General features: G+C 42.1%; 1 protein-coding gene across 1 annotated transcript in view; it reads left to right on the top strand.

The window, feature by feature from the left end:
- The first annotated feature begins 8,288 nt into the window (after window positions 1-8,288).
- The window catches only part of COL23A1 (collagen type XXIII alpha 1 chain), a 467,765-nt gene continuing 449,341 nt past the window's right edge, over window positions 8,289-26,712 (top strand). The window contains exon 1 of the mRNA XM_036751498.1: window positions 8,289-8,576. Within this exon, the coding sequence (XP_036607393.1) occupies window positions 8,289-8,576 (288 nt within the window). The remainder of the gene's footprint in view (window positions 8,577-26,712) is intronic.

Here is a 26,712-nt window from a genome sequence, read left to right as displayed (position 1 = left end):
CTTGGAATGTGAACTTTTATTTTTAAAACCTTTAAAACTTCCTATAATTGTTAAGCAGATAAGTATTGCTTTGATGTAGCTAAGCAGATTTTTGCATTCTAATATGCTAATGGTTTCTAATTCTTAGGGAATATTTTCCTTTCTATAGCTAGGACATGTTTACAGTTGACGTTTTATTAAATTACAATTTTTGTATCTAGTAACATTGGCCATGGTGAAATTCTGCAGGAAGTAGGAAGGGCTTCCATTTTGTTCAGTATTCATTTTAAAGGGAATGTGTGTGTACATATATATATATGTATATATGTACACACACATCTATGCCTACCTCCATAACATGGTAATTTATTAATTACCCCTTTATTAGGGTACAAAAGTGGAAATGGAAGAAAAGGTAAATAATTTTAGCACTTTTCAGTTGGGCTTCCAGAAGAAATCTTAATGATTAAAACACTGAAACACACTTATGCCAACAGGGAAAGAATTTCCGTTAGAAATTATGGTATGTAAGGTATAAGGCACAGAGATGGGGACTCTGGTACCCAACTAAGGAAGTAGTACTAATTCCTTTGTAGTTTTGATATTTTCACTTCTGTCCATCTTCATGTCTGTAAAATGAAAGACCATGAATACCTCAGGAGCTTATTGTTGATCCAGAGTATTAAGCAGCTAGTATGATTTAGTAAGGTATACTTAAAATTCCTGAAAATTAAAAGGCTTAATTAGAAAACTTGTTTAAACGAGACACTAAGGCACCCTGGTAAAATTCAGAGCTTAAGTTATTGGTAGATAATCTTGACGAAGACAAAATTTGAATGTGTTTAATGGCCACTAAAATCTTAATTGAATATCCTTAGTTGATCAAATATATTGTATTAAAAGTATTCCATCTACCAGATAGGGGTTTTTTAGTATAGCATTCACAAAAATATTTCATAATTGATCGCCCTTTTGGAAATGAGTTTTTTTTTTTTTTTTTGGCAGCTTATACTCAAATGGCTTTTGCTAAATTTTGGAAGTTCTACATTGACAAAACTGATTTTTTTTCATACCTGCCTATGTATTTCCAGTAAACTTAAGATGTATACTACGTGAAGTTTTTTTGAATGGCAAGAAATAGTGAAATAGTGAATTGGAAATTTAAATTTCCAATATTGCAACTCTGTACCTAACCACTTTTTTTAATGTAGAGCAGCGTATTCCTTCTATAAATTGCACCAGTGCCAAACAGAATTTGGTTGTTTTATAAAAGTGTCTCAGACAAAAAAATTTTTAATTATTAATCAAGGCTTTTTACTTTTTTCTGCCTTAGTTTTTGAAACTAAGTGATTAGTTTTTATTCCCTCTTAACAGTTCTAGGAAAAAGTTTTTAGTATGTGTTTTTGGGGCAGAAGGATAATAAAATTATTGGCTAGAGTAAGCAAGGTGTAATACCTGGATTTATTGGCATTATCCTTCCTGAAGTAGAAATTCTGTAAAATACAGACTTAAAACGTCTATCCATAAACCAGATTTCATTTAAATCTATTAAGAATTGCAGGATTTCTTCACAGGAAACCATATTAGCTGCCTTGTTTCAAGGTGCAGACTAAAACACGTCAAACTTAAGTTATAATTATCTTCTGGAAGTATACCAAAGTTAGTGACAATTAAACTTCTCCAGAGTTATTGAAGAAACTGTCAAATGTGAAGCTGGAGTTGAAACACCCACCCCTACAATTAGAATAACTAATTGAAAATTGACTGCATTTACTTGGGTATGCCAAGTTAGTGTGGTGTAGGAGAAAGCACACTGGGGTTGGGAAACCTGGGTTTAAGTCCATGGTCTATGATTTGTTAGTTTTATGATTTGGGGAAAAGCACATTTTCTGGGAGCCTCATTTTCCTAATCTAAAAAATGGAGATAATCCTTGTAACACCTGCTTCACCTGGTTGTTATAGAGAGGGTGCTTTCTAGACTGGTAAAAGCTGCCATGTGAATATTCAACAATAGTTCAGTAGGGGTACTGGGACCTACTGAGTTCTGAGGTGAGGGAAAAATTTTTGGCATTCTGATCATTGTTCTACTCTTAACTTTCAGGCAGATGTGCCTAAGTGCTCAAGCTGTAATTGAACTTTTTTTATTTAATTATAAGAGGACATCATAGATGATTTTAACCAAAAAGTTAATACTAGGATTTCACAGCCTTTGTATTAATGTGTTTTTAGTCTATTTTTATAGTAGGTAGCATAATTTAAAAGTGATCTGAGCCAGAAGTCAGGAAACCTGGATAATATATGGATAATACTTTGTTTTTTAAATGGTCTTAAATTTTTAAAGCAATTCCTCATTTGCTAATTCACTCTTTTCTGTTTTTATTTTCTCTTAAGTGCATGATATACTTGCACACCAATAGAGGTAAATTTGATTACCCATCTACAACATTCTATTCTTTAGGAAATGACATTAAACATTCTTTTATTAGTGTAGCATATGAAATTACTATACGGAGAACTGAATTTTTTTAATCTAAACTCATATCATTGGGAAAGAGAAATGAATTTTCTATAGAAACTTGTTCAGTTTTGACAAAATAATGTGTATAGATATTTTTATTTGTTTTCCTAACATTCATTCCCTTTCCTGGGTTTTTTGTTTGGTTTTAAATGTTGCAATTATGGAAAAAATCATAGATAATTAAAGGGTGGAAAACTAGGTTTAAGAATCATGGTCTAACTTTAAACCCACAAAACTTCGAACACTGAAGCTGAAGCCCTGTAGGCCTAGTTATTTCAGATGTAATTAACAGCACTTGCATGGAGTAATATTTAAGTACAACAAGTTGAATTAAAGACCATATGTAGATGTTGGGGTTTTGTTTGAATTTTTTCAGGTCAATTTAATTAAGAATTTTACCATTTACAAATATGAGATTTGAGGTTTCCTAACTTTATATGGGTACTTTTAAACTTTGGGATTTGTGCTTGGCAGAGAGAAGTCATCTTTTTCATAAATAGAATGAATCAGAAGGGTTTTAAGGAATAATGGTAAGAGTTAGCCTACAAAAAATATTCGACATGCCACGATTACCCAATTTACTCTTATGCTTGTATTGCAGAGGAGGAGACTCCCATAGTGTTTCTGCCACAGACTGATAGGCTGTTTTGATGCTTGTTTTCCGTAGGTTTTTTTTTTTTTGCCTCTTTACTGTCAGATGTCACTTTTTGCTTTGTGTGCCTCTAATCACCACACCATTACTCTCAGACCTGACTGACCTCTGTCTCCCACGGCTCCAATTAGCTGTTTCTAATTTGCTGTAGACTGGAAATGGAAAACAACATGTGTAAAGCAAGAACAAACAGACTGAGAGACATTTTAGGTGGGTTTTAGTCGACTGTAAGGATTATTTGGGCTGTTCGGGTCTTTTTGTTTCCTTCCTGGTTCTGAGCATGGATAAGCTTGACTTCCCTGCTCTTTTAATAAAACATGCCAATTGTTATTTTCTTTTTTTCAAACTTAAAATTTGCTTTATTCACGAACAGTCATTAGTCCTATCAGTAGACCTGTTACCTTTGCCAAGCATCTTTTTCAAGGTGTCTGTTTTAACTTCTTACTGCAAACTTCAGTAATTTGGAGGTAGGGAGTTGTACAGATCTGCCTCAAGAAAGTTTCCAAGTTTTCTTTAGCCACGTTTTTCTTCTTTAAAAAAACGTTCATACTAATTGAGACATCTTCGGTGGGAGCAGTAGAGATGTATAGAGAAAATTGAGGAAGACTGCTGGGACCGAGTCTCAAAAGAACAATCCTAGCGGTCATGTGAGAAGAATCATTGGGGAACTCAGTCTCAGCTCTGAAAACATCGCATGTATCCACAAGTAGATGATTTGAGGGCTAAGTTTCCATTATGAGCCTTGATTAGAAGGCCATAGGTTGAAGTATAGTTATCAACAACCAGAAACAGAGTTTTAAAAATCAGGCATTTAAAGAGGAAACACTGAATAAGACAACATGGAATACAGAATGGCAGCCTAGGGTTTTTTTTTTTTTTTATGAAAATTGCTTTAATTGTTGGCAACACTTTGTAAACTTGAATGTATTGTTTCCTTATGGTTGCAGAATTACTGACCATAGGTTGATAATTTATTTGCTCTTGAATCTATATTACAATTTAGTATTAGAGTTCCTAGAATATGGATACACACACATATGTATAATTTTTTAAAAAAATTACTCTTCTCCCATCCCATAATTGAGTATGGGATAGATTGAAGGATATGATGGTTAAAACTATCAAGTCAATAGAAACAAAACAATATTTCTTCTTGAAAAGATTATAAGAAATTTTTGTGGGTATTAACATTTTTCATACCAGTTAGTGAAAGCATTTACTTAGAGATCTACAATGTTTATGCAAAGGGTGATCCTATAAAGTAAAATGCTCAGTGGTGACTATAACATGAGGAAATGGTATAATAAAGAGAAAAAAATATTTTTTACAAGTTTTTTGATAAACAGGTTTTAAATTTGTAAGCATTAAAGTATTTTGAAATTGTTGCTCAGGTCTTAAAAGTGAAAATTAGGATCTTCCAGGTAATTTGATTTGTAATGACAGCCATTCCCCTTCAGGCACCAGGCTCTGCAATTTGAATAGTTCTCATGAGCTGACAGTTACCTAATTGGTAGGTCCAATCTCAGTGTCTGCTGTATGGCAGATCTTCCATCGCCTTCCCCAATATTATACCCTAGGCAAAATGCCTCCCTGAAATTTTCCCTTGGGCCCCTAGGATACAGTTTTTACCCCTTCCTGTGTCAAAGGGTCATTTTCAGCAAGGGGAGGATGGGTGAAAGTTTGATATGCCCCCAGTCACCTCAGATTCTACAGGATTACCTTGCCCTTCCTCTAAATGCTAAGGCCCTATTTGAATATTTACTGTCATGAAGCTGGACAACCCTTGGATAAAGTGATTACAAAACCAAGAAGATAGCAAATAGGTTTGTGAATAAGATATAGTCAAATTAGCCATTTTAGGTATGAAATAGTTTAGATAAATGATTCTCTAGTACTTTGGAGAGTATTTCAGTTAATGGAAGAGTTTTTATAGGAAAAAATAGCCCTGTGCTCCATCCTTTTGCTGCTTAAATGAAACTTTATCTTTGGGTTTTAATCATCTTGATTTAACTGCTTAGCCTACTCAGTGAAGACAGAAAATGAACTGACGTCTTCTTTGGGCTATCTTTAAATAAGGAATGCTGAAGGAGATCCAATTTTACTGCCAATTACTTTTTTCTTTTTAACTTGATATGCTAGGGAGCATGTTCTATAAACCCTGACTAGCCTCACGTATGAGATGGTTGTATCCTAAATACCATTGCCTGGTTTTCAAGGCTATGTGTATGGCTATCTTGATTTACTACCTACTCCCTGATGACCTAAATAGGTCATCTAGACTTCCTTCTTAGCTGAGTCATTTCTACATTCAATATCTCCTTCATGAACCCTTTCCTAACTACTATAGATGACCCCAGTTAATCTCCCTTTTTTTAACTATTCCATTAAGCCACCTTCATATCTTTGTCTTGGTCCCCAGCTATTAAAGTGAAATTTTGTGCACCTCACAACCATATCACTTGGAACCCCATAGTCATTCTCCAAATAAAAGGAATTTTGGTACCAATAAGGTTTATTTCCTAACATTGGACAAATCTCTACAAAGTAAATATTGTCCTAGCAGAACCAGCTGCAGTTGCTTGATGGATGAAAGTGAGTGCTCCAGCCCTGGCCTTGCTTGAAGACTGGTTTTGGAGTCTTCTTTATGGGGAACTGATTGTCCTCAGGCTGCAGCTACTCTGCCCTAAGACCCTAACACAAGGTTGCAGTCCTTTCTTACTACTTTCCCAGGACTAGATGTGGCAGCCCGAGGACTCTGTCACTGTCTACGGTCCTTATCAGCTTTGCTCTGCTTCACTGAATCATAGAAGAAACCCAACTGTAGGACCCAGGCTATAGGCTTCTTACTGAGAGAAGTAAAGTCTCATGCTAGGCAAGACTAGGAACCAAGTGTGGGCTCCATGTGCAGGATGTTACAGTATTTCATCTTGGGATAAGGCAAAGGAGCTGGTGAACTGAATTCAGCAAAAGCTGATGGGACTCTCAGTATTTACTAGGTACCTTGTCCATTTTCCCTTTCTTGCTATTTAAGAGCAAACAAGCTCCTCATCACAGGACTTAAGAGTGAAAGCTCCAGTCAAAGGCTACTTCCCTTTTCTAGTAAAGTCCCCAAACCCCTTATTTCTGTGAGTCCGGATTACTTAGATTCCCTTCCCTGATACCTCCCCTCTCTCATCCCAATTCACTTCAGCTCTACTTATTCCATTCTATCCTGTCTTCCATTGTGCCTTCTGGAAACCTGTTTCTAAAGTTAACATGCTTCCTACACTTGTTGTTTGGCTGTATCTGACTTTTCATGATGCCATTTGGGGTTTTCTTGGCCCAGATAGTGCCATTTCCTTCTCCAGCTCATTTTACAGATGAGGAAACTGAGGCCAACAGGGTTAAATTACTTGCCCAGGGTCACACAGCTAGTGTCTGAGGTGGGATATGAACTCAGGAAGTAGAGTCTTTTTGACTCCAGGCCTGGGCTCTATCTACTGTGCCACCTAGCTGTTGTAACCTAGGGTGTATTGCTGCTCTAATCTTTGAGCTTTAGTTTTCCAAATTGTTAAATAATGCTTGTACTACATATTTCATAGTTGCTGTAAGAAATGTATTTTATAAAAGCTTAAAGTATTACATAAATGTCAGTCAAGTATATATTTATTAAACATGCAGGCTACTCAATGAATCCAAGCTGACTGGTCTCTAAGTTACCTGAAAGAGGTTAAATATGGAATAATTTTAAGTTAACAATTTTAGAAATTTGGAACCAAATGGAAGGAATGCAGGAAGTCAGGAGACCTAGGTACTTAATCTGGTCAAACCTGACCTTTGGTAAGTCATGGTAAATCACTTCCCCTCTCTGGGCCTCAATTTTGTAAAATGAGTAGGTTGAGCAGATGATCTCAAGGTACCTTCCAGCTCTGAAATCTTAGAATATTTCTTGTAACACTACATATCCGGCCCACCAATGATTAGATTATTATCAGTTTCACTGAAAAAACAATGAAGTCTTGATTTGGGGGGGGGGGGCGGTAAATTCTTATCCAGAAGAGCTGTGGTTGACTAGCTATCCATGTGGTGTGATTCAGGCAGAAGGCACAATTCAATCACCCGCGAATTCTGTAACCAGTCATTTGGAATCTTCGACCCTTTTTCCTCATCGGTAAAATTGTGACACTTGCAGTGCCTGCTTCATGAGGATCTTTGCGAGGACCAAATATGATAATATTCTCAAGCTGCTTTGTAAAGATAAAGCGTTGTATAGGGGTCATTTGGTATTACCTCTGAAGGTGTAACTTCGTAGCGTTCTTGCTCTTGGTCCTACCTTCTGGGCTACATTTCCATCACCACAAGGGGGCGCTACAGCCTTCTATCCACTGCGTTTCGAACAGAGTTTGAAAAGTAGGTGATTGCAAACAATTTTGTATCTGCAAAGAAAGTTTAATCAGCCAGCTGGTAGAGAGGTGCAGTGAATGAAAGACCTGATTTGACTTTACACTCGTGTCTGCAGTGGGCTGAATACACCCGCAGTTTCTTCTATAGGGTTCGAGGTTGGGGGGAATGGGGTGGATCCCACTGCTTATCTACCCAGTACGTTCGCAATCACCGAAGCCCGGGGCAGTGCCCAAGCCCTCACGTCCTTAGCTTTCGGGTCCAGGCACACAGCCCGAGGAGGGCAGGGGGGACAGAAACAGAAAGGAGGGGAGTAGAGGGGAGCAGAGGCGGGTAGAGCTCTCTGAGCCAGCCCAGCCTTCCCGCAGCGGCCCGGCCCTGGCCGCCCCTCCCCTGGGTGGTTCCGGGCTCCTTTTCGGGCAGGGTTTATTTGCATAGAGGAAACTGCCGAAAGTGGCCGCTGAGTAGTTGGGTAGGAGGGCGTAGCGAGTCCCCTTGTAAAGCCCAGTGACTCTCGACTCCAATAGCGGATGGGCCCCAGCTCTTTCCTCGGCTCCCAGAGGTTCGAGCAGTGAGCGCAAAAAACCTGGGCACTTGGGGAATGCTCCAAGGCTAACCCTCAGCCCCCAGTCCCATCCCCATCGCCTAGGGTGCCCCCTCAGCGAGCCCCACCAGAGCAGAGCCGACACTAAGTAACTCTGCCCCGCGCCCTCCCGCTTGCCCACCGCCGAGTCCCGTCCTCTCGGTCACCCCGGCTCGATGGGCGCGTGGGAGCCGGGCGCTCGGAGAGGCAGCCCCGCGGGGGCTCCCGCGTGTCCCGCGTGGGGCGGCGGCGCGGCGGCGCTGGCGCTGAGCGCGCTCTGTCTGCTGCTGTCCCTGGGCTCGGTGGCCGCCTGCCTGCTGCTGAACGCCCGGGCGTCCGAGCTACAGGGCAGGGTGTCGGCGCTCGAAGAGGAGCAGCAGCGGCGTGCGGGCTGGGGGCCCCCCGAGGCGCCCGGCGCCCTCATCTCCTGGGCCGAGCCCCACCTGGAACGACTCCTGAAGGAGGTGAGTCCGGCTTGGCCGAGCGAGGACCAGAAACTTCCTCGCTGGGGTAGTTGGAGGGAAGTGGGACACGGGCTTCCAGCAGCAGGATCATTGCTGCGGGCGGGAGAGGGCGACTAGTGTCCCCTGTCTGCCCTGGGACCGGGGTCTAGACGCTGTCAGCCAGGGTATCAGAGCAGAATGGGATCTTAGCCATCTTCTGGTGGGGCATTTTATAAATGGGGAAACCGACTTACGCAGGGGCACACAGAGAACCGAGACTAGAACCCAAGTCTTCCAGCTGTGCTGCCAGCCCCCTCACTGCAGGGACAGGTTCCATGGACTCCTGAGGGGCAGTGGGGAGGTGAGACGCCTGGGTTCTGGTCTCGGCCTCTGCCCCCTCTAGAAGTGAGAATGAAGCGAGGATTTCTGCCGCCCCACGCCTCCTCCTTGGCCCCTATTGTAGAAGGAGTAGAAAGAGCCCTGACCTTTCCCAGGAGCAGCACCTCTGGGGAAGAAGGAAAAAAACCTTCACATGTGTGAAGAGTGCTATTAGGAGAGAAGACCTACCCTGAGGAAGACACTTGTGCTAGGCTTTAGGAGAGATTTTTTTAAATGGTATAAGAAGCAAGTATTAAGCACTTACTGTGTGCAGAGCACTGGGCTAGGCTTGCGCTAGAATTTTAGAGTTTAGATGGTGTTCAGGTAAAAGGGATCCTGCCAACCTGGATCTTTGAGTTTATGAGGGGAATTAAGACTCAGACGTAGGTAGCTCATATGTACTGCATCTCTAAGTGCATTAGAAAGAGGTAAAACGAAGTGCTGTTTAAAAAAAAAAACAAAACCTTATTTCCCTGGAGATTAAGGAAGATTTCCTAAAAGAGGTTGTATTCTAATTGGGCTTAAGGATGCATAAGAATTCAGTTGGCAAAGAAGGGGAGAAAGGACAGTCTCAACTCGAAAAATCTAGAACAAAAGTGCAAAGCCAAGAAAACTACAGATGTGTAGGGGCAAAGAGTTAATACGTTTGTCTAGACCAGGGGTGGGGAACCTGCATCCTGGAGGACACACATGGCCTCTAGATCCTTGGGTTTAGCCTTTTGACTGAGTCCCCTTTTATTAAGGGTATTTGTTCTGTGAAGTTTGGATTCAAAGGGCCAAACTTGAGGACCTAGAGGGTCATATGTGGCCTGGAGGCTTCAGTTTCCCAATGCTTAGACTCTAGAGGCAGTACTTAACAAGGCTAAAGCTGGACAGGTGGGATCAAAGAGTGTTTTCTGGAGGAAGTGACAACTGAGCTGGGGAAAACTGGAAGGAACAGAAAAATTTCAGTGGCTGAACGTGTGGAAGAAGTGATTCTCTTTTGGGTAGAAGGTAGGACAAGAGTCTGTGTTAGATGGGAACGTAGAAAAGGTGAAGAAGAGTTCATGTGAAATAAGTGGGCAGCTAAGTGGCCCAGTGGAGAGAGTACAGGGCCTGGAGTCAAGAAGACTTATCTTTCTGAGTTCAAATCTGGCCTCAAGACACTAGCTGTTTGACCCTGGGCAAGTCATTTAACCCTGTTTGCTTCAATTTCCTCATCTGTAAAATGAGCTGGAGAAGGAAATGGCAAAGCACTCCTGTATCTTTGCAAGGAAAACCCCAAATGGAGTCATGAACCCAACAACAAAGGCAGGTTGAAGCCAGACTACAGAAGGACTTAAATACTAGGCTGAGAATTTTACTATTTTATCCTATGGGGAGTAGAGAGATCCTGAGTCTTCGAATAGAGGAGTACACTGAGTATGGTCAGAGCTGTTCATCATGAAGATTACTTAGGGAGTTGTATGTATGGGATCCTATGAATGTTGGATTTTATATATTGGGACCTTAGAGACCATCCAGTCCAACCTTCTCATTTTACAAATGAGGAAACTGAGTCCCAGAGAGGTTAAGTAACTTTCCCAAGGTCTTATAGTAAGAGTCAGAGGTAGGATTAGAACCTGGAGCCTTTGACTCCAAATCCATTACTCATCCCACTATAGTAATACTTCTTCTTTTCATGGATTAATTTTTTTTAACATAAGCATATTTGTAGGCAGGCAGGAAGGAACCAGTAGAGAACAGAGAGATTGGTGATGAGAGGTCCTGGAGTCAAGAGAAGGCATGGGATCAAAGGCATAATTGAGGGGGATGATGTGTATCTTTGGGAAGGAGAGTCCAGCTTGGAGCTTGAGGAAGGAGGAAATAGTTTGGAACAGCTGTTGGAGTGAATGTCCTAGGGTGTCAATCAGAGATGGATGGCAGTGCGACAGTGAGGGCCCAGCTCAAATTGGATGACATGAATTTGCCTGGATCTGGTCAAATCAATTTTGTGACTTCCTTTAGCAGAATGTGGCAGCCTGGAAAGAGAAATGGAGAAGGAGGAGGGTGGGAGCTATCCAGGGCTGGGGATTAACAAGGGAGGGATTTTGGAAGGACAAGGCCAGAAGGGATTTAAGGCTAGAAGATGCTGTCTTGTTCTTTTATAAGGTCAACACGAAAAGCTAGGACAAGGGTGATGAAGTGGAAGAGCAGGAAAGAATGAGTGGAAAGTCCAGAGCTCAGACTCAGGAGGGAAGTACTGGGAGAAGGGGAAGGAGAGGAGGTTAGAATGATAGAGGTTAATTTGCCAAGATCAGGATCAGGCACTGGGGATGGAAATAAAAATGAGACGTCCAACAGTTTCAGGTCTGAGAGTGACCAACCTCAAGGATGGCAAAGGTAGAAATAAAGGTCATGGACCAGAGCTCTTCCTTCCTGAACACTCAGGTTTCTGGAGGTATGAGTAAGCAATAACTGGGGAATGGGTAACATTTATCCATCTTTTAAATTTGTTGAAATTTTTATCGATATATGTTGTTTTCCTGTCACCTCCATTTCCAATTATATCCCTTTTCCTTACCATTCTTTCTAACAGAATAAAAAAGAAGGTGGGAGGGAAAAGTTCAGCAAAACTTATCAATATATCAACAGAGTCTGACAGTGTATGCAATTTTCCACACCCCTAGTCCTCCACCTCTGCAAAGGTTTTCATGTCTCTTTTCAAATGCCAACTTTAGCCATTAAAATTAAATTGCGTTCAGCTTTGGAGTGTTTCTTTTTTTATGGTTGTCCTCTCTCTTAGCATTGTTGTAGTCCTTTTGTGTGTTTTCTTGTTTCTGCTTTCTTTATTTTGCATCAGTTTACATGTGATCTGATATATTTCCAAGTTCTTCGGATTCACGATTTCTTATGGTACAGTAATATTCTATTTACATTCATGTGCCATAATTAGTTTATCCAGGGGTAGGGAACCTACAGAACAGATTTATTCCATAAAACTTGGACTCAGTCAAAAGACTGCACCCAAGGACCTAGAGCCATATGGCCTCAAGGCCGCAGGTCCCCCACCCCTGGATCCATTCCCCGAGCTGATGGCTATCAATATTGTCTCTTGCTTTTCCTACCACAAAAGTGCTGTTAGGCATATTTTTTTGAGTAGATGAGTTCTTTTCTTACTGTCTTTGACCTCTTTGGGGTGATGTGACCAGCAGTGTAATCTCTGGATTGAAAGGTCTGTGCATTTGTTGGGTGATACTTATCCTGGGTGATGATCACTGGTATCTCTGAGAAGCCAGCCAGAAATTATGAACCAGATCTGTGTAGAGACAGAGAAAACACTGACTCCCAGGACCCTGCCGTCGAGAAATTTTTAATCTCATAAGCCTGTCAAAGACATAGAACCAAGAGTTTTTACAGAGAACTTCCCTCTAGTAGAATATTAGCTCCTTGAGGGAGAGGATTGTCTTAATTTTTCTCTCTACTCAGTGCCTGGCACACAGGCACTTAATAAATGCTAATTGATTAGCTGAACTTTATTCAAACCCTCTCATTTTATAGATGAGTAACCTGAAGCCCCGAGAGAAGTGACTTACCAAGGTTGCAAAATGAATTAATAGCAGAAGCAGGCCCCCCAGTCAACATTAGTACTCTTCTGTATTTCTACTCCCCCCCCTTAAATTCATATGTCTGGACTAGGCAGAGTTTGAACCCAGATCTTCTGACTCTAAGTTAGAAACATACATTTTAATAATGTTACCTTAATGTAGTGTTACATTAATGTAACAACTAAGTGAGTGTTACAAATGCAAGAAGATACATGAATTAAGGTTGAATAATTCATCCAAGATGGGTCCAGTTTTCAGAGGTCCTCCCTAGTTTGTTCAGCTCCCGGACACATGTTCCACCATGGACCATATGCAGTCGCATGTTATTTTCCAAAGCACTTTGGACATAGCTGTGGAAGCCATGTAAGAGGCACAGTGTAGTAGAGTGGAAGAAGTCAGAGATCGTGGACTCTAATCCGGGCTCAAACACTAACTGGTGGACCCTGGGCCAGGTACTTGGCTCACCTCTTTGAATCTCATCTATGATATAGGATTTAGAATACTTGCCCTAGCTACCTCATGGGGCTGTAGTAAGAACACTTGGTAAACCCCAAGGCCCTAGAGAAATGGGAAACCATTGGAGGATTTTTAAAAACTGGTTTCAAACAATGGTTTGCAAGATGACTTCTAAAAAGTATGTATTCTTAGTTTGTAAGAGAGACTGTGGATCAAGCAAGAGGGGTAGGGTGCAAGGCTGCTGAAACTGAGGCTGGTTAGAGGAAACACCAGATATGAGAGTTGGAAGGACCTTAGACTTTTGGTTCATCTGGTCCAAGTCATGCTTGGGAATACAAGGTGCTGTCTTTACAATACTCCTGGGAGGTTGGTATTGATTACCTCATTTTACAGATGAGGAAACTGAGGCAGGGGGAATTAAGTGACTTTCAGAGTCACATTGCTAATCCCCAATACAACATACTAGACAGATGGTCATCTGTCCTCTGCTTAAAGGCCTCCAAGGAAAGGGAAACCATGACTTCTACAGGTAGGCCATGCCATTTATGAATAGCTCGATTTTTTGGGAATCTTTTCCTAATGTCTAGACTGAATCTGTCTCTTTGCAACTTTCCCTATTTGTTCCTAGTTCTGCCCTTTCAGGTTGAACAATCACTCAATCAGCATTTATTAAACACTTACTGTGTACTTGGCCCAGCACTAAGTACTAGAGATTCAAAAAGAGGCAAAAGGCAGTCCCTACCCTCTAGGAGCTTGTATTCTAAATGGAGAGATAATATGCAAACATATAAATACAAAGCAAGCTATATACAAGGTAAACAGGAAATCATTAACAGAGGAAAGGCACCAGAATTAAGAGAGGATGGGGAAATATAATCCCTCCTTCACATGACAGTCCTTAGAATTCTTGAAAACCCCAAAGAGTTGTAAAACTGTGCATACCCTTTGGCCGGCAATACCGTTACTAGGTGTATTTCCCAAGGTGATCAGGAAAAAGGAAACAAGCTTATATGTTCTAAAATATTTATAGCAGCTTTCTTTGTGGGGTGGCAAAGAACTGGAAATTGAAGGGATGCCCATCAATTAGGGAATGGCTAAACAAGTTGTGGTCTGTGATCATGATGGAATACTACTGTGCTGTAAGAAACAATGAGCTTGGGGATCTTAGAAAAACATGGAGACTTGCACGAAGGAAAGAAGAGGAAAATGAGCAGAACCAAGAAAATGCTGGGTACGGTAACAGCGATATTGTTTGAAGAGCAACTGTGAATGACTAAGCTCTTCTGGGTTACACGAATATTCAAATCAGCTAGGAAGGACTTAGGAAGGAAGATGCTGTCTGCCTCCAGAGGAGAAATTGATATGTGGAAGTATGTTATCTGATATCTTTATCTCTGTCAGACCCAAGGTCCTTCACCATGCTGGTTACCCCTCTCTGGACCCTCTCCAGCTTATGCTAACCCTTCTTAAACTGTGGCTCTCATAATTGAACATAATATTCCAGATAAAATTGGGTAGAATATGGTGGAACTGTCACCTCCCTATTCCCAGAAGTTATGCCTTTCTTAGGGTTGGCTGGATGGTTGCTGACTTCTACCTTGATGATTCCATGATTTTGTGAAGACTGAGTTCACTTTTTTGTTTGCTGCATCACACTGATGTCTCATGACCAGAGAAGATGGGGCTGGTCACCACCATTTAATAGACTGCTGAATTTGGCTTGGTCACTGCCAATTTTAGTTTGAAGAGAAACCATCTCTCCACTTGATTTTCACGTCTAAGCTAACGTTCCAGTGTGTTCAAGCCTGTTCTTGACCACTGTCACTGCATTCACTCTGAATCAATTTCCTGTGGTCCCTGTGTATCACAGCTTCTGGAATTGTTGTTAAATTTTGAGTTTCTAGTTGTTTCTCTCCCTCCCAACCCCAACATTTGATAAAGTTATATATGTGGAACCATACAATACATATTTCTGTATATCGGTTCTCTCTCTGGAGGTGGATAGCATTTTCCTTCCTAAGTCCGTCTATTGTTTGAATATTCATGTTACTCAGAATAGCTTAGTCATTCACAGTAGCTCTTCAAGCAATATTGCCCTTACTATATTTAACATTCTTCTCTTGGCTCTGCTCATTTCACTCTTCCTTCCTTCATACAAGTCTCTCCACACTTTTCTAAAACCAACCAGCTCATCATTTCTTAGAGTGCAGTAGCTACCTGGCTTCATCGTCTGCTTCTGTTGCAAACGGTCTACCTGAAGATTTTATAATTGCTCGGCATTATCCCTTCAGCCAGTCAAACATTGCAGCAGGACCGAGCTTCCAAACTGATCTAAAGCTTTTAGAGGGCTTTCGAAACATTGATTCGAGTCACTCTTTCATTCATCTATTCAAGCCATGCATTCAAAAATCACTCTAATAGCCCCAGAGCAGGATGGTGTAGTGTAAAGTACAGTCTTGGAGTCAGAAGTCTCAGTGTCAGCAACCCCTAGAGGGAGGACACACATCAATGAGACCATAGAGTCATCGGATTACCAACGCTACCCTGAACAAGTCACTTAATCTCCCCCAGCCTCAGTTTCCTCATCTCTAAAATGGGGTTCATAATACTGACCTCCCAGGAGTATCATGAGGGCAGCATTTTGTGTTCCTAAAACACTATACAAATGTCAATAACAATAATTATGATGATGGTAATTGGTCTTTCCTCCACAAGTTTGAAGTCTGACTCTAGCTATTATAATCTCTAATCTGGACCCCTTTTATTGAAAAAGAGTAACAATTTACTTTTGAATAATGTGAGTTAAAAAGCCACAACTTAATTCAGTTCAAGAGACATTCTAAAAGTCTGAATTATACTGGGGGTAGAGGCCAGAAATGGTGTTTGGGGAGTGAAAAGGCCTCTAGCAAACACATCTCTAATACTCCTCCTTCTGAGGCTGAAGAGCCTATTTCTTGGGCTGGAAAGACTTCTTGGTTGTTTTCTCATCCCTCCCCTAAGCACTGCTCTTGCTGCAGACACTTCTAGAGCCTCTCAGCCCAGAGAGCTGTTAGTGCTTTTAACTAGAAGGAGACTTTTCAAAGACTAATATAAATATAGAATGCCAGAGCTGGAAAGGCCTTTGTGACCATCAGAACCAACCTCATTTTACAGAAAAGGAAACTGAGGGCAGAGAAAGGAAGAATTCATACAGGTGGAAAGTGAACTAGTCAGAATTTGAACCCAGGTCTTCTGAGTCAGAAGCCCCAATATTTCTGCTGTACTGTTTTCCTGAAAGGAAAGGAAAAGGTTGTTAGAGATGCACATTAGATTATTTTTTAGTTTCATTTATATATCAGTTTCAGGATTTACCCTGCCTCTCCTTGTAACAAATAATAGTAGCTGACATCAGAAGGTACTTTAATTTGCAAAGCGTTTGAGTCTCATGACAGCTCCAGGAGATGGGTGCTGTATAAGTTTTACCATATCCAGATTCTAGATGAGGTCACATAACTAGGAAGTGTCGAGGACAGCATCTGAACCCTGCTCTCCCTGACTCCAAGTCTGGCATTCCATCTCAGGTAAGAAAAACCAGCCAACACAGCTGGCCATGTGAGAGCCCAGCCGTGACCCTTCCTCACATTCTGAGATCAAAAGATCAGAGATTTAGAGCTGGACAGCACCTTGGAACCCACCTAGGCCAACTCCTTACAGATGGGGAAAGTGAGGCCCAGGCAGGTTAAATGATTGGCCCAAGGCCATGCAGGGAGCAGGCACCAGAGGAAGATTAGGACCCAGTGCTTCTGACTCCCAAGTCAGTGTTCTTTTATCTATATATATCTGTTTATCCAGTGGTCTGGCACAATGTAAGGTCCTCCAGGACAGGGATTGTATCCTTTTTTTTTTTGGTCTTTGTTGCGAACCACAGATAGATATTAAATACTAGCTGAATTGAATGTTGTGGCCAAAGCTTTGGCAGTCAGATCCTAATAATAGTAATTGTAGTAGTAGTAGTAATAATCATATTAGAGGCAGCTAGGGGCCTCAGTGTCTAGAATGCTAGGCTCAGGGTCAAGAAGTCCTGAATTCAAATGTGACCTCAGACACTTACTAGCTGTGTGATCCCAGGCAAGTCACTTAACCTTGTTTGCCTCTATTTCCTCATCTGTAAAATGAGCTGGAGTAGGAAATGGAAAAACACTCTAGTGTCTTTGCCAAGAAGACCCCAAATGGTGCCAGAGAGAGTTGGACATGACTGAAATGACTCAACAACAAAAAAATACTATCATTAATAAAAATTTCATACCTACCAAAATAATGGCAAGATACGACCTAGAGCCTAGAATCATACATCAGAAACTTGATATCTTTCGTGGACTGATGGGCATCAGATCCCCACCCTACAAATACAGCTCAAAATACCCCAGAGATCTCAGCCCTTAAACTGTTCTGTGACCAGAGCATTAACACAGACTGAACAGGAAAAAAGCTTAACTTAAACAACAAAAAGCTTACTTTGCATTGGCTCAAATACTTTCCAGTGTTTTTCTTTGTTCTTCATATGCATCATTCCTTATAGTATAGTAATAATATTGCATTCCATTCATCTACCACATTTCTATCCCTTCCCGCATTTCACAGGTAAGGAAAATGATCTTCCAAATAAAAAGTTAATTGATAAAAACTCATGAATAGTATTTTCAATGACTGTCACCCTAGCAAATACTTGCCATCCCTGAAATGCATAGAATAAAAAGCTCTCAAAATATAGAGACTCAGTTGAAGAAATCCAAATCATATAGGAATGGACGAGGAAAAAAAATCAATCATTCTCATCATGCTCTCTGTTACTAGAGTTGTACTGAGGATGCTTTCAATGATCCCACAGAAGAGGAGCCGACAGTTAAATGATTTTATTCGATCAATTAAACATCAGGCATTTATTAAGCACTTTCTATGTGCCAGGCATAAGGCTAGGTGCTGGAGATACAAGGACGAAACAAAACCTTCTATCACTCACCTGCCAAACAAACAAACGCACTTGGCCAATGGTCCATAGAACATGAATTATAAAAGACTGAGATGATGATCTGTTCCAGGATTGTTTCTCTTGAATGAGATGAGAAGACTAATGATCATAATGATGGGGCACTCATATTCCACTTGTAAGTTGGCAACATACCTTATATACATAATTTTGCTTGATCCCACAAGAACCCTAAGAAGGAGGCATTATTAGCCTGTAAAACAGGATGGTCCTGGGGCCTCCAGGCTGAATACTTGAGGAAAAGATGGGGCTTCTGGTTGAATAGCTCACTCTTTGGATATCTCCCAATGGGCAAGAGACTGGTTACTCAGAATGGCAGTTAGTTCTCTTACTGTCTATTCTTTAGTGAATGCCTTTTGATGGGAAATGTACACAGTCCTTGCACTGCGGCTGAAAAGCCCCGTGCTGGGGTTAGTGGAGTGTGGAAGTTGCTATTGTGACTGTTCAGATGTTCACTAGGGGAAGCCGCCAATACAGGGAGACCGAGTAATTGAGTTCCAAACAGAAGGAAAGACTTGTCGAAGCATTTAATATGAATGGATGTCAAGGGCTGTACCTTTAAACTTTGTGAAATAGAGGACAGAGGAATCTGGATAACATAAGGTTTGTCAGTTCTGATTTTTGTTTATAGCATTGGTTTATAATGAAGGCGGAATTCTAGCCAGCATAGGCACAAAGCCTGGTTTTGCTAAATAGGCAAGTCAGCCCAAGGTACGTGCCCTTGTTTCCCTTTAACTGGAAGGTGATGCTTGTGGTTATTATTTTTGTGAGACTTCTTCGGAGTCCACATTTAAAAAAATGTCTTTGATTATCATTGGGATTATCATCCCAATTTAGTAAAGTTTTAGTTATAGAACCAGAGATTTAGAGATGGAAGGGAGCTTAGAGGTCATCTAGTATGATTGATGGGGTGGTCCCTAATGGGGGCATGTTCTTAGGGCTGGGGCCAGAGCACCCCATCATAAACTGCTCATTTTAAATTAAAATTTCATTGACCTTTTGTTTTTACATTACCTCCATTTCCAAATAAATCCCTCTCCTTCCCAAAGAGACTTTTTATTTTTGTAACAAAAGAATAATAAAGAAAAAAAAAGGAGAGAGTTGGGAACAGCAGTTCAGCAAAAATACCACCATGTCAACCAACTCTGCTAGTGTATGAAATGTTCTGTACCCGTATTCCTCCACTTTTGTGAAAAGGGAGAGAGGTACATTTTCTTATCTCTTTTGGGGGCCAAACTCATTTAATTAGGTAACATTAAGACTTTATTGTTATTCTTTCCATTTACATTGTTGTGATCATTGGATATATTGCTTCCCTGACTCTGCTTACTTTGCATTGGTTCAAATACTTTCCGGTGTTTTCCTTTGTTCTTCATATTCATCATTCCTTATAGCGTAGTAATAATATTCCATTCCACTCATCTATTACACTTTCTACCCCTTCCCCCATTACACAGGAAAGGAAACTGAGATTCTGGCAGGTAAAATGATTTGCCCAAGGTCACATAGAGGATAAGTGGCAGTAGCCAGTGTTCATATCAGTCCTCCCCCTGCCCTATTGTCTCTTGGTAAAAGTATGCCACTTGTATTACTTTCTGTAGAGGCTGGAAGGGACCTGAGAGCTCAATTGGACAAATCTCATTTTCTAGAGACTATGAGAAGTTAAGTGACTTTCCTAAGGTCATGCAGTCAATGAGTAGTAGAGCTGGCACATTGTAGTGCTTAATAAATACGTACTGAATTGAATTGTTTCAGTGGTCTTTCAAAAGGGACAGCTAGGTCACACAGTGGATAGAGCACTGGGCCTGGAGTCGGGAAGACCTGAGTTCAAATGTGGCCTCAGACACTAGCTGTGTGACCCTGGGCAAGTCACTTAACTTTATTTGCCTCAGTTTCCTCATCCATGAAATGAGCTGGAGAAGGAAATGGCAAAGCACTCCAGCGTCTTTGCCAAGAAAACCCCAGAGGGGCTCACAAAGAGTCAGACCAAAAATAATTAAACAACAACAACAAAGGCTGTCTTTCTACGACACTCCAGTGTTCCTCATGCTGTATGGTCCAGCCTAGTCGTCCTTTCTAATGTGCCTTCCCTAACCAGACTTTAAGGTCATTAGAGTGGGTCCTCTGGGTATTTCTTCATGGAAATCCCCCACAGCACAGCTATGGATTCAACCATCAGAAAACTTGGATGCCCATCCCAGATCTTCAACATAATGACCTGTGTACCCACAGCAGGAAACTTCACGTGTCTGTGCCTCAGTTTCCTCATCTGTAAAACGAGGGATGGGGAGATAGGATCTTTAATGTCTCTTCCAACTCTTAAATCCTATCGATAATCTTATAATCCCTTAAGAACTTCCTGAGAACTTGGATTTCCATCCATTACCAGGTCTCTCACTGGCTGTGTGGAGGAAGGTGAGCAAATGGAAACAGTCAATAGATATTTACTAAACGGCTCTTCCGACCCAGGCACATGCTAAACACTGGATGAAAACGAGCTGTCTGGGTGTGATGATGAACAGAATCTGAACGTGAGAGAGCATCTCATGGCAGGAAGAGAGTCAGCTTCAGAATTAGGAAGACCTGGATTCAAATCCTACCTCAGACACATATTGGGTGTGTGACCCTGGGCAAGTCATTTAAGCTTAGGCAACTCTAAAACTGTATATAAATGACTACTCTGAGACTTTGATCTGCATTGCCAGGAAGAAGCGCTTTGCCTTAAAGGCATCGCAGGTCTTACCAAAAATAAACAAAAACAAACCCTCCCCAAACTGAGTTCAAAAATGGAGACCACAAGCGGGGCTCCGCTGCTGTCTGGCCCTGGCTGCCCTCCCCTGGCAGGCACTGCTGCGCTAGTACCTGGAGGGAGGCGAGGCGGGAACAAAGGCTGCAGTCCTCAGCGGCAGCGCGGCGCGTAATTTTCATAGTAGTAAAAATTTTAATGCGCGGATTAAAGCAATATTTAGTTGTTGCATACAGAGCTGGACATTCTCCCCTTGACAATGGATCGATTGTTACCTCTTAGCCTTTCATTGTCCAGACTAATCAGCCTGAGGAGCAGAAACGCTCTTTGGGAGAAGAGGGTAAAGTACAGATGTCTCCCTTCTCCACCCCCTGCCTATATATGTTAAAACAAAGTATAACTTTGAGCTGAGTGTAACTGGGCTCCCCACCCCCAGCAGTTTGTCATCTGTCAGAACTACTCTACTGTATACATTTTAATAAAGACGTCTATTTCTGAAGCCCAAGCCACAGCGTGAGCTGAAGTATAAATAATAGCGGCGTTCCCCCTTCCCCCTCCTCCTCCTCCCCGCTCCCCACACCCCCTAACTTCCTGGCTCTAAATCCAAAAAAAATTTCCTTCCAATTACTTCTTGGCACACTCTCTTTTCTCTCCTCTCTCCTTGGCTTCCAAAATCCAACAAAGGGAAAGGGAAAGAAAAAAAAAAGTTTTCTTATGACTTTTTAGAAAGTCTCTACCACTTACTGGAGTGTTCCTTTCCCAAGCATATGTGGACTCTTTCGCTTTGGGGTTGGGAGTAGGGGTGGGCAATGGCTTGGGGGAGGGGGGTGTACGTTGAAGGTGAAGGTGCTCTAGGCTCTGAATGATGTTAGAACACCCCAATAAGAGAGCTGACCTGCAGAAACCCCCTGGTGGCCTGTCTAAGACTCAAGAGAGCTGGCTTCCACAGTCTTACCTTCTTCCTATCCCTCAAGGTCCTTGGAAAATATTTATTCCCCTGTAGCAGCTGTCAGGCCTTTTTGCAAGATGTGGAACCTTTAATCATTGGTAAGCCCTGCCATCATTAAAAGTGCATAGAATGGTGAAGCAGTTTCCACAGTGCAAGAAAATTATTAAACAAGGAAAGTATTTCTATTTATGAACACAATTCAGTTGAATTCCCCAGCTCCTGATTCAGCCCCCACTGTTAGGTAGTAACAGAACCAGGCTTCCAACCTAGGTCCTTTGACTCTCCATCTACCCATGGTGTTCCACTGCATCCCTGGCAATGTGACTGAGCGGGTAAGTTGGTTTTTCTGAACCTTGGGCTCCTTGCCTCGTAGCCAAGGAAAATGCTTTTAGAAACAGTAAGATAGTGACGGGCTTGTCATTACTGCCGTAGTATCACCCTCAGCCTTCTCACGGAGAGTGTTACAAAAGTGGTAATGTAGGTGATAGGAATCAGGCCCTTCAGGGCTCTTCTCAGGGTGATCTGCTCCCCCTGCCCTTGAAGTGAAATGCTGTTTCTATCTTCTCCCTCAGGAGTGACTGCATGATGCCTCCTTGGGGAAGTTATGGGTTAGTCTCTAATGGTCTCTGAGGCCCTTGCAGCTCTCAGCTTCTGAGATCATGCAATACGTTTGCTCAGTGCTGGGGATACAAATATGAAAAATTATGCAGGCTCTGCCCTCATGGAGTTTATAATCTAGGACAGGACTAATAGATGTAATATACTATGAATTAGAAGGAGGTAAATATGTAGCATGGAATGAGATTGGGGAATAGGATCTAGGGCAAGGTGAGGTGTCAATGCAGTTTTCATGGAGTGAGGTTGTTTTCCTATCTGGGTCTGGGAAGGAACTGAAAGATTCCAACAGATGACATGCATAGAGAATCTTTTCTAGGGATGGGGACATAGCATGTGGTGTGTGGAGGTGGGAAAGGATAGGTCCAGAAAGGGAACCAGCTGGCAAGTTCGGTAGGATTAGTAGGTCCTTGGTGGGCCATAATCAAATAGATTTTATATGGAATAAAGTTGGGAAGATAGGTTGGAGCTAGAAATTTAACCCCCAAAAAATGTATTTGGTAGGGAAAACTTCTTGATTTCCATACCTGCCACTTTTCTCCTGGCTTCTATCAGTGATGTCCCTATTTTTAAACCTCAGAGCTCCTTTGCTCTAGAGGAGGATGGATAGATGAATGGACAGAAGGAGAGAGAGAGAGATAGCTGGCTGGCTTTCAGTTTCGCTTGATGTGAGTTATCTGAATCAAAGATCTGGTTGTGGCTTCTCCAGTTAGTCCAAGTGACTGCGCTCAGGTGCTTCCGTGCTTCTTGAAGTAGTAACCACTGCTATTTCTGCCCAGTCTTAGGGAAGCAGAACTCCCTAGAAAGAGGGGGTTTCTTCCAACAAGATAATGTCCCTTGGGGAAAACCAAGGCAGTGTGGTATGCTGGCAGGAGCACTGGTTAGAGAGGCAGAGGCCATGGTTCTGCCATTTATTCTCCATGGCACCCTGGGCAACTCACTTAGCCTTTCTGGGGCTCAGGTATCAAACAAGGAGCTTCAGCTAGATTAGGTCTCTTCCAGCAGATGCCTTGAAGAGCAGTAAGTGGGCGTTCCATCTAGCCCTCAGAGCTGGGATACAATCTTTTATGTATGGGTTTTGTCTTAGCCAGAGATAATAACATTATGCCGGGCACTTCTGCTACAGACACAACTGCTTTCAAGTCTTTGAGAAGTTTTTAAGTTAAGTTAAAAGTATTTAAGTTAAAAGTACTGTTCTTTCCATCTCCTCTTAACCCATCCCTTTTTTATTCTGAGATGATCCTACTCAGAAAGCTCAAGCTTCTGGCCTTCATTGTTTCACTTTTGAAAGACTACAGATCTGAAGACTCTAGGAAAGGACCTTTTCCAGAGTTTTGGATGTTTTCTCAGAGGTTCCGCCTGTATTTGCTCTTGGGAAATACTGTCTTGTTTGCATATGGAAATTCAGGGCCACATTGTTTGCAGCTGGAGGGAACAGGGCCAGATACATGGATAGATGTATGGAAAAGAGAGGAAGCATTTCTTTTATTTTTTTCCAATTACCAAGCATTTTTTCTCCCCCTACCTCACCCCCTCCCAAAGAAAGACAGACCCATGGTAACCAATAAGTATAATCAGGCAAAACAAATTCCCAAAGTGGCGATGACCCCAAACAGGTGTTTCATTCTGCAGATGAATCTATCAGCTCTCTGTCAGGAGATGCTTCATCATTGATCAGAGGGAGCTTTTTCAATCATGTTTCCAAAAATTTAGCCAGACAGATTGTGGGATGGAGTTTTTGATTTAAATATGTATTCTAAGTTTTGCTAGTAAGTATCTAAATTAAGCAGAGGAGGAATAGAAACAAAACTCACATTGAATTGGCTGATGGTACCTCTGTTAACGACTGTAGCAACAAAATATTTTCTTTTTGAACTGAGAGGTAAGTCAGGGAGTTTGTGTTCCATATCAGCCATGGTAAAGCTGTTTCCTAGCAGGGTAGCCCTGATGTGAGAGTGATGGCTAGGGACCATTCATTTCTTTTGCAGCAAATTCTTTGGTTAAATAAGAAATTGCTCGCTCAGACCTTGTAGTGTGGAGTACTTCCTTCCAAAAGGAATTGTGTAACCTCAAACGGTAAGGCTAGGTGATTATTACACCTTAAAAGACATAAAATCTGTTTTAATGTGAGTGATGCGTCTCTTCAGCATCTCCAGTAAATGTGTAGAGTGGAAGTTGTGGGTTGGTATGAATGAAAGATTTCTCTGGGATCTACCCAAGAATCCACTTAGAAGCCTCTGGTAGCTGGTTTGAGATGTAGATTGTGGAGGAGGGAGTGTGGGAGAGGAAGGTCTGCTTCTATTCAGGGTAGGACTGAGGCCAAGGTGAGACCAATGGCTGACCAGGTGTGAGTCAATCAATCAGTTTTTGTGGCTGTTGTTCAGTCATTGTAATCATGTCTGACCCTTGATGACCCCTTTTGGGGTTTTCTTGGCAAAGTTACTGGAAGTGGTTTGCCATTTCCTTCTCTAGCTCATTTTATAGATGAGGAAACTGAGGCAAACAGGGTTAAGTGACTTCCCCAGGGTAGCACAGGTAGTGTCTAAGGCTGGATTTGAATTCAGGTCTTTCTGACTCCAGGCCTGATACTTTATCCACTGTACCAACAGTGCCTACCATGTGCCCGGCACTGTGTTAAGTATTGCGGATACAAAAAGAGAGAAAAGATAGTCCCTCAAGGAGCTCACAGTCTAAAACATGCAAACAAATATATACTAAGCAAGCTATATACAAGGATAAATAGGAAATCATTTACAGAGGTAAAGCGCTGGAATTGAGAGAGGTTAGGGCAGGCATCCTGTAGAAAGTGGGATTTTCACTGGGACTCAAAGGAAGCCAAAGAAGGGAGAGTGTTCCAAGCATGGGGCACAGCCAGAGAAAATGCCCGGAGCCGAGAGATGGAGTATCTTGTTTGAGGAATAGCCAGGAGAGGCCAGTGTCCCTGGATCTAAGAGTTTGTGTTAGGGAGTGAGGTGTAAGAAGACTGGAAAGGCAGGAGGGGCTAGATCATGAAGGGCTCTGAATGGGCCTGCGTTCTGAGGCTTGTGCTCATTGAGAGAAGGGAGGACTGGTTTTTGCCTTTTTGTCTATCCTCGGCTCTCAGCACAGTGCCTGACACGTAGAAGGTGCTTAATAATGTCATATTGCTGACTCCTCGGTGGGTCTGAGGCCTAGCTCTGCTGAGTGCTAAGAGCTTATGCCCAGAACATAGTTACAGGCCAGTGAGTTTGTTTGGAGCCCCAGAGACTGATGAAGCTTACTTGCCTTCTAAATTGCAGGGAATCTGGGATGGGTAAAGAGAATAGCCACATTATCGAAATCCTGTACCTTAGGGCCCAGCTCTAATACTAACTCCCCCAGGAAGTCTAGCTTGACTTCCCTCCCTCCCGCTCCCCACCTAACGAAGGGCCTGTGCCTCGTCCTTATTTTTATTTTCAGTTACAAATCCCCACTCCCCTCTCCCCACCATTATACATATGAAGTCATGCAAAACATATTTCCATCCAATGTGTTTAAGAAAGGTACTGAGTCTGTGGATGAGGTGGACAGGTGAAGGGGAGGGAGAGGGCGGCTGAGATGGGGAAGGGGGGTAGTATTCATATGGAACACCATACATTTTTTAAAAAGAGTCCCTGCCACCATGGGAGTCTGGTTTGGGAGACAAAACTCTCCCAATTAAACATTCCAAGACATGTATGCTCAGTGTCTAATGAGAGATATTGGATGCTTCGGAGGAGGGCCAGGTCATCGCGAGCCAAGTGAGGCTTCCTGGAACTGTAGCTAAGCCTTGAAGTGTAGATAAATCCTACCTACTCAGACACATGACAGCCATTGGCTGTGCACTTGCTGTGTTCCAGGAAAGAGCTCTAGGTGTTGTAGTGGGGGGTTGGAGCAGAGGAGACAAGATAATAAAATGACACAGAGACTTTGATTGGGGAGGTGCGATAACAGTAATAGTAGTCATAGCTAACATTTATATAGTGCCTAGAGATTTGCCAGGTCAGTTATCTCATTTTACTTGACCTATCTAGGAGGCTAGAATTCGATCGATTTCGTTGGTTCTTTTTATGCAAACATTTATTAAGTGGGCATCGTGTACAATGCACTGTTCTAGGTTCTGTACGTAAGACAATGAAATAAGTTATGGCCCCTGATTTCAGGAAGCCCAAACTCATGGAATCATCGCAACCCCAGAGTAAGAAGGGACGGGGAGTCCAACCTGACCCGATAAGGATTCATCCAGCCTTTGTTAGAAGACCTTTAGTGATAAGATTCCAATGTCTCCCAAAGCAGCTCTCTCCAATTTGGATTTGTTAGGAAGCTCTTTCTTCTATCCAGCCAAGGCTAGCCTCTCTGCAGCTCCTAACCAGTGGTCCCAATTTTGCCTTCTGGAGACAAACAAAACAAATGCTTGAAGACAG

The sequence above is a fragment of the Trichosurus vulpecula genome, chromosome 3 (assembly GCF_011100635.1).
Source record: "Trichosurus vulpecula isolate mTriVul1 chromosome 3, mTriVul1.pri, whole genome shotgun sequence".
Taxonomy (NCBI): domain Eukaryota; kingdom Metazoa; phylum Chordata; class Mammalia; order Diprotodontia; family Phalangeridae; genus Trichosurus; species Trichosurus vulpecula.
This window is presented reverse-complemented; position numbering and strand designations above follow the sequence as displayed.